We start from the raw sequence: 9,086 nt of genomic DNA on the forward strand, positions 1-9,086 counted from the left end.
GTCACATATTTCTGAAAGTGACCTAATTATAATAAAACATTTGATTTTAATAGTTGGACATGGTTAGCACCTTGGGGGGAGTGTGGGTGGTGTGGGTGGTGAGGGGAGGGCTTCTTAGCTCCAGTACATTGGCAAGGACTTTAGTGTCTGGTGTCTGTCTTATCCAAGTATCCATTATGATTCTGCACCTTCAGAATTCAATGGAGAAGATCTCCTGTACCAACTTTGATCTTCTCCCCTTAAGATCCAAATCTCTGCTTCACTCACCATCAGAATGGCTTCCTCAAGACTCATGTCTTCTTCAGACTGTAATAAATCTGACAAATATGTATCTGTACTGTTTATAACAAACAGGAGTTTTGTGAATTTTGGTTTTAAGTCACCATAGTTGCATTTTGTCACTAATCGGTAGAGATCATTAATGAATTCATCTATAGATTCTCCTTGATACTGTATAGTTCGAGTAAATTATATTCTTTCAAATATTTTGTTTGTTCTGAGGTTGAAATAATAGTCGAATGTTTTGAGTATGTCTGTTGTTTCTTTTAACCATTTGTGAGCAAGAACATCATCAGGTGCACTTCCAATTGTATATAGAAATGTACTTATTTCTGACTTAACATAAAGTTTAGAAGCAATTAAACTTTGCTGTTCAATGAGATCATGATTGATCTGATAATACACAGCTCCACTTTCCTGCCTTTTCTCCACTATCTTAGATTCCTTTACTGATTAAAATTATGCCTATCTCAGCCTTGAATATACTTAATAACCCAGCCTCTAAAGCTCTCTGCCATAAAGAAATCCAGACATTCATTGCCCTCTGGGGAGAAGAAATTCCTCTTCACCTCAATCCTAACTAAGTAACCCTCTACTCAGAGATTATGCTCTACGATTCCTAGACCGTCCCACAAGGAGAACAATCTTTTCAGCATTGACCCTGTCAAACCTCCAAAACTCTTATATCTTTCAATAAGGTCACCTCTCATTCTACTAACTCCAACAGGCCCAACCCACTCAGTCTCTCCTTAAGAAAATCGCTCCATAATTGGGATCTAACTAGAGAACCTTCTCTTGATTACCTCCAGTGCCAGGATACCTTTCTTTATATAAGGGAATGAACTGGTTCATAGTGTTCTGGGTTTGTTCTGATTAGTGTGTTGCATTATTTTTACACTTCATCCCTCTGAAGTAAAGTCCTACATTCCACTTACTATCTGCTGAACTTGTACAATAGCTTTTTGTCATTTCTGCTTGGGGATCCCCCAAATCTGTTTCTCTCTCCATTTAAATAATACTCAGCTCCTCTATTCCTGCTAAAGTGCGTAACTTCAACTTTCCACACATTATATTCTATCTGCCAGGTTCTTGCCCACTCACTTAACCTATCTATATCTTGTGTCATCCTTACTATGCACAAATGACACAAAGACACTTTGGTTTGTGTCATCTGCAAACTTGGTGATAGGAATTCACTTTCCTCATCCAAGTCATTCATATATAATGTAAATATTTGTGGCCCCAGCATTGATCCTTGTGAAACTCTATGCCTTATAGGCTGCCATCTTGAAATGCCACCCTGCCCCTTATCCAAACTCTCTGTCTTCTATTAGCTAGCTAATTCTTTACCCATGCTAATATACTAACCCCAACACCACGGCATCTTGTCTTTTTAAGTAGTTATCTTTATGGTACCTTATCACTTGTAACTGTGCAATTGTACAAAAATACAGGTAATACAAGCTATTCTGTAAATCAAGAATTGTTTTCTCCAGGGTGTTCAATTTTGATTTCTATTTGGCCCAACTTATTGCTTAAATACCTTCCAGCCTGAATTTCTACCAGGGAACTTTAATTTGACTGACATAATTTCCGTTATATGTTCACTCATTGCTGAATTCTGACCTGGGACTGCTTCAAAAGACTACTTACTATCTCATGGTGTAGATAACAAGGTGTAGAGCTGGATGAACACAGCAGGCCAGGCAGTACCAGAGGGGCAGGAAAGCTGACGTTTCAGGTCTGGACCCTTCTTCGGAAATGGGGGAGGGGAAGGGGACTCTGAAATAAATAGAGAGGGGCGGAGGCGATGCTGTGTTCATCCAGCTCTACACCTTGTTATCTCAGACTCCAGCATCGGCAGTTCCTACTATCTCTATCTCATGGTGTACCCTCTGTCTCTGCCTTGGAGCTGCAGATTTCTTCTGTTCCATTGCATTTCTTATCAGACCTGGAAGTTTTCTTTTGTTTGTTAAAGTATTCTTCAGTGCTGAGTGTTGCAACAAGGTTTTGTCTTGTGATTTGCTGTCCTCAACAATCAGCTATATCTGTTTTCTTTCAAGTCTTCTGTGTTACCATCTTTGCCTCATTGGGACTACTGCTACTGAATTAAAACTTCATATCCCACGACTGCCATCATATTGTGTGTCCTGCATCCGTAATGACATCTTCACAGTGGGTGGTGCCTACTGCATGCAGTCAGGTATTAACCTTTTCAGACCTATGTACAATATCTACGCTTCAAGGGCTGCAGTGGTTCAAGAAGGTAAATCGACTTGAGCCCAGGACCCCTGGCTCAGATGTAGGGACACTGCCACTGTACCCAGGAGAGCCCCTCAGTATGCAGGGATATAATTTTTGTGAAATCAAAAAAATAAAGAATTGCAGATGCTGGAAATCAGAAACAAAAACATTGATCGAAAAACACAGCAACAATAAAGGTCAATGAAGCTGAAACGTTAATTCTGCTTTCTGTCCCCAGAACCTGCGGAGCTGTTGTTTTTTCCTGCAACATCTTTTTGTGTATGTAATTCTTGTTCGTCAGCTACTTCCTCGTATCGACTTTTTCATTGCGATTGTCGTTCGGTGTGCTTGGCCTGCTGTGTTCATCCAACCCTGCACCTTGTTGTCTCGTCGTTCGGTGTATCTCGTCCCTTCGCGGAGCCCGGGGGCGGGGCGTTGTTTTAATTCCCGGATGTTGACCAGGCCTGCTCTCTCTTTCCTCTCGGCGGCGGAACTGCAGGTAACCGAATGGCTGCGGTAGCGGCTTCAATCCCTCTCCATCCTCACTCGAATCGCACGGAATTGGCTTAGAACCGAGCTTGGGCGGAAAGGGAAGGGTCGAGCGTTTCGATCTTCTGTGTATGGGACAGATCCCGAGTGCGGAAACTTTATATTTAAAGCGGTGTGCCCCCCCCCCCCCCCCCCCCGCCCGGCTCTGTTTTATTCATCTCCTGTCTTGTGTTTTACAGAGTGCGGTTCATCTCTACTCCGCCTGACTCTCGGCCAGCCATGGTAAGCCTGGGGCTTTAGGGGTGGTGTTTTTATACCGGGCCGGCTAAAACATTGTCTAAAACAGGCGACCCACAACCTGGGGCTGGGAGCTGGTCACCCTCCCTCTTATAATGTCAGGTTTGCGGTTTGATTGTCTGGGATCGTGAGAAATCTCCAGGAACGGCAGTAGGTTGTTCGGTCCCTCCAGCCGGCTCCCCCATTCAGTGGTGTCGTGGGGTTGATCCGCCATTCCTCATGTCTGCTTTCCTGCCCTTTCCCTATAAAACTTTAATTCCCAACTGGTCAAGAATCTATCTTGGCCTTGCCTTGGATGTTGGTGTCATCACTGTAGAGCATTAGATTTTTAATCCTGTTTTCCTGTTAAGAACTGAATTGAGTAAAACTGATATAACGTTTTACTGACGCCTACTCCAACCTGCTTTAAATATTAGAAATTCAGCAATGAATGATCTTGTTTAAGTTGCTGCAAATGTATCTACTTCTTCATTAAGTTTGAAATGTATTATTTGAATATATGACTTTTGCCCCGTACTGAACCTGCTGAAGTTACCTGTGTTAACCCCAATGACCCCTCATTTCACATTTGTACTCCATCTGGGTGACATCAATTAAAGACACGTTGCTAGTTTAAACCCCCGCCCCCACCATGGTGTTTTTGCTGTGTTCTCACATTTGTCTGATATTAGGGTATATGAGGACTTACAGAGTGTTTCAATTTCAATCATTAATCAACATTCAGAATAGGAGAAGTAGACCATTTGACCTTTGCCCTTCTTCCACCATATAAAAAAACACCATGTACTTCGAAGTCCACATTCTTATTGATTCCTGATAACCCTTGATTTCCCCTGCCTGACAAGAATCTAAAAGAATCTGACTTTAAAATATTCAGTGACCCTGCTTCCGCCACAACCCGAGTTCCAAAATTCTGAAAGAGAAAAATTCTCCACTTTAGACCTAAAAAGGCAAGTTCCATTTAAAGCAGTGACCGCCAGCTCTGCACTGATCCATGAGGAAACGTCGTTTTTGTGTTCGCCTTGTCAAGATCTTTCAGGATCTTTCAATTAAGTCACCTTTTCACTTATCTAAACTCCACTGGGAACAAACCCAACCTGTCCAGCCTATCATTATAAGACAATCTGCTCATTCTATGTAATAATCTAGTAAAGTTACTCTGAACCATCTCCAATGCACTTGCGTCCTTCCTTAAATGAGGAGACAGAAATGGCACAGTGTTCAAGATGTGATCTCATCAATGTCCTGTATAACTGAAACATAGCATCTTAACTGTGAAGCTCCATTCCGGTCCTAAAGAATGCTATCCAATTAGATGCCTTGGTTATGTGTTGTACCTATAACATAATTTCGTGACTTGTGCACGAGAACACCTGAATGACCCTCTACACCTTGGGAATTGCTTTTTTATTCTCCCTTCCAAAGGAAACAACTTCACATTTTCACACATTATGCTCCGTCTGAGAGATTTTTGCCCATTCGATCGTGACTAGGAGGGAAGGAACTTCATTCATAATGCAGCTGAAGGTGGTTAAGCTCTGGGAATGTCCCGTTAGTGCTTTGAGTTGAAGGGATTGACCTTTGACAATCTCAAGTTTTCCTTTTATGCATTGGGAAGTTCTGCCTCCAGGATGTCATGATTTCAATTCGGTGAAAATTTCTTAATTCTGCAATCGGTTCACTGTGTTGATGTAAGGGCACTCGTTCTCGCTTCTGCCATACATGTTTAGACCAAAACTGTAATGAGATCCAGGTAATTTTGGTAGAGCATGTTGGGCAAGTGGCACGTTGATAACACCTTGGATCACTTTGCTGAAAATTAAGGGTAGACAGATGGGATGGTAATAGATTGGACTGGGTTTGCCCTGTCCTTTTTTTCTTTTGGAAACAGAACTTGTGTACTTTCCCAGTTGTCTGGTAAATGGTGGCATTGTAATAACTTAGCCAGAGGTCAAGATAGTGCTGGAGCACACATCATCATTACTATAGCTATGATTATACTGGGGTCTACACCCTTCAGTATATTCAGCAGTTTGGCACATGGAATGTTTTCAATTGTCCAAAGGCTGGTCTTATGATGGTAAGGGGCTCTGGAGGAGGCTGTAATAGATGATTGACTTGGCTAGCTAAAAAATATTCAGGTTTGACTTTTGTGCTGAAATATGCTTCCTCCATCACTTATGTTTAAGAAGTTCATGCAAGTTCCTCATCCTATCAGTTTTTTCTTAATTGCACATCACAATGATAACTGGATGTGGCAGAGCGCAGAGGTGCTCCTGTTGAGTAAGGTCTTTGTTGCTCTGCCTTTGTGGACTTCCTACTTTATGCACTGACCAATAAAGGCAAGCATACCAAATGCCATCTTCACTACCCTGACTACCAGCAACCTTGCTTTCGAGGAGCTAATAGCCTGCACTCCAAGGTCTCATTGCTTGGCAGCACTCCCCAGGACCTTGCCATTCAGTGTATAAGTCCTGCTCTGATTTACCTTTCCAAAATGCCGCACCTCACATTTTATCTAAATTAAACTCCCATCTGCCACTCCTCGACCCATTTGCCTACCTGATCAAGATTCCGCTGTACCCTGAGGTAACAGACTTTGCTGTCCAGTACGCCTCCAATTTTAGTGTCCTGTGTAAACTTAATAACTATATCTCCTATATTCACATCCAAATCATTTATATAAATAACAAAAAGCAGTGGACCCAGCACCAGTCCTTGCAGCTCACTGCTGGTCACAGGACTCCTGTCAGAAAAGCAACCTTCCACCACCACCCTCTGACTCCTATCTTTTGAGTCAATTTTGTATCAAAATGGCTAGAAATCTAAGTTTCTTCGGGGATGCTTTGAGATCTTTCCCAAACATTTCCTTGCTCTTTTGGGAGTCTTTGTGCATTTGAATACAGAATAGAGCAATTGTTTTGACCCTGGTGTTGCTCACATGCCTGACAAGACATGTATGCACCCCAGTCCTTGTGATCATTTCGGATCATTAATCCCTCAATATTGGTATGGTTGGCTTTGGAGGCAGTGTTGATATTAAACTGCATACCCTGCCAACAAACTTGGAAAAATTTCATGAAGACAGTGCTAGTGGCATTTCCAATTCTTTGAGCTGCCTGCTGTGGATTATTCCCCAAGTCTACAATCATGTAGGAGTGCAGGAATCACTGCTACCCTATAAACCACGAGATTAGACCCAGATTTGTGCTCCTAGTCTTTGAATACTAATTTACTTCATTGACCAAAGGCTGAGCTGGCACATTGAAAGCAGTGGTAGATCTTGTGCTGTCTGCTGTAGGGCAGGTCTTTGCAAGGGTCCTTCACAATTGCTTCCTCTCAGTGGCCAAAGAATTGTGCCCACCAAAGTGCATCTTTCCTTACTGAAGGGTGCTGCAAATATAATCTTCACTGTGCAACAAGTAAAGGAAACATGCAGCAGGGAGCAACACCAACAGTCCTATAAGGCTTTTATTTAAAAAAAAAACACTCAGCTTATTTCCTTCTTGATCATGACAATTTGAGGAATTCTCAACTTTGGCTGCGCTCAGAAAATCACCATCTTTGTCTACTGCATGATGACACTTGATCTGTGACCCTTACCGGCAGGACCAGTACAGAGTCTAGATATCAAACATGACGACTGTCTTTAAACAAGCCCCCTTCATCTTTTACTGCAGTTTTTTCCCTGACCTTCAGTCTGTTGAATTTTGACTGAGGCCAACTGTCTTCCGCCCTTTGTTAATATGAAGCTCGCCGAAACACACTATCCTGGCTTACGCAATCTTGCATTCAGCAATCCATGCTGACTTCCAGTCCACCAAGACCTTTACTTTTTAAAAAATAAGCCAAAATAGCAATCCCCTGTTTACATCAGTTATTTCCTGGTCCCTGTAACCTCCAAACTTTCCAGGAACTTTGCATTATTCCAGGTCCATGATGTAGACTTCCAACATTTTTAGCTACACTATCTAATCTGATACATCAAATTTTCTTCCTTAAACGTCAGGCTTCCCATCCCATTCCTTTGATCTAAAATTCAGCTTTGTTGAAAGTCCTAATTGTACTGCTGTTGGCTTTTTTTTTTGCTTTGTCTTGTGTGGTACTATGGATGTTTCACATTAGAAGTGATACACAATTAAAATTGTTGCTTCTTGTAAATGACTGAGGAGATGCCTATATGATGTCAAAACAGTCAAGATGGTCTACATATGAAGGTGATGTAACAGCCCTCTCATAGGGATGTATATTGTAGCTTTCAGTTTTTTTTCAACTGTGTCACTATTTATTCCAAGTTGATGTCTGAAGCCAAAATTAGTGCTAAAGTTTCTGTGACTCAGATTATCAGACCATAAAGTGATTCAGTTGGAATGCAGTTCCATCCTCTCGGGAAAGGCCTTCTCTCTTGTGGAATGAATTCATTCTATACTGCTGTAAGGTGATTCCAGCTGCTGGTAATACTGGACAAGCCAGATGCCAGAATGGAACCTGGCATGATGGGTTTTGTTTTTTTTTAGTTACTGTATTATTCACGGACATGATCTTATGTGACTGCAGGTTTCCTTTAACAACAGAATAAAGTTTATTTATCTAAATCGATACATTTTTAAAAAAAAAGCTACAGCTTAGAAAAATCTTAGTACCCAGCAAAGCAAAGTTTCAACCCATTACCCAACGTTATCCATTAGAGTCTAAAATCCAGATACTATATCAATCTTAAGTTCTATTTTACTGATCCTTCCCGTTTCTGTCCTGTGAACTGTAGAATTTTCTTTCATGAATGCTCGTAAAACTCCAAACACAGACTTCCTCAGCTTCAAATAAACTGCACGTGTCTAACCATACTCATCCAGTGTGGAAGCTACACAACAAAACCTTTCTACTGAGGAGACTTATTCCTTAACTGCCGTGAAAACTGATAGAATAGAGATCATACTTCTGGCCCCAGTCAGGTCTCCTCTGTGCTGCCCTAAAAAAGCTCCACACTCTTGGTTTTCTAAACTAAAAATTATTCTGATTATTCTGAACTGAAATCCTATTGGCCTTCCATGTTTATTCTACCTGTGATAAGCTGCCACAATTTAAAAATTTTCCCATTAATGCTCCAAGGATTCTGTCAGCTACTGTCTGAAACACACTGGATAAGGTCACTGTTCCAGGAGGACTATCTGACCTGGTTTTAAAGGCTTTTTAAAAATAAAAACTAACCATCAATATGCCACTGTTTTGAAATCCGAATAAATCATACACCTTATAGGTGTCAACATTTTTGTTTGGAACCAGCTAGTTGTGGTGGTTTTTGTTTTACTTTAAATTAATGTTCACTTTCTTATTTGTATTCAAACAGCCTCGAATGATCGCAGAAATCAAAGACTTCTTGCTAACTGCAAGAAGAAAGGATGCAAAATGTGAGTAACTTATAAGGTATTTTTAGCATGGATAGTTAAGTTTTTTTTTAAAGTTGGGAATATGACATAGCCAACACGCTCAAATGTTTTGTAGTTCCAGGTTTGACAGGTGAAAAAAGACAGAAAACAAGTGAGAAAGAGTCTGCAAAGGAATATAGATTAAGTGGGCAAAATTTTGGCAGAGCGTATTGAGGGGATCAAGAGAACATTGTTTAAATGGAGAAACTGCATCACATTTTGTATAATGGACTTGATACACGAATCACAATTAGCATGCAGGTACAATAGTGAATTAGGAAGGCAAATAGAATAGTGACCTTCTTAATGGGAGATTTGAATGTAAAAGTAAGGAAGTCTTGTTGGAGAGAG

At 41.0% G+C, this 9,086-nt stretch overlaps 1 protein-coding gene across 1 annotated transcript in view; it reads left to right on the top strand.

Moving 5' to 3' along the window:
- Positions 1 to 2,939: 2,939 nt before the first annotated feature.
- Positions 2,940 to 9,086, top strand: part of rpl38 (ribosomal protein L38) — a 474,590-nt gene continuing 468,443 nt past the window's right edge. Inside the window, exons 1-3 of the mRNA XM_048611034.1 lie at positions 2,940 to 3,022; positions 3,252 to 3,294; positions 8,657 to 8,717. Of these exons, the coding sequence (XP_048466991.1) occupies positions 3,292 to 3,294; positions 8,657 to 8,717 (64 nt within the window). The 5' untranslated portion in view covers positions 2,940 to 3,022; positions 3,252 to 3,291. The remainder of the gene's footprint in view (positions 3,023 to 3,251; positions 3,295 to 8,656; positions 8,718 to 9,086) is intronic.

The sequence above is a fragment of the Rhincodon typus genome, chromosome 23, assembly GCF_021869965.1.
Source record: "Rhincodon typus isolate 14 chromosome 23, sRhiTyp1.1, whole genome shotgun sequence".
Lineage (NCBI taxonomy): Eukaryota > Metazoa > Chordata > Chondrichthyes > Orectolobiformes > Rhincodontidae > Rhincodon > Rhincodon typus.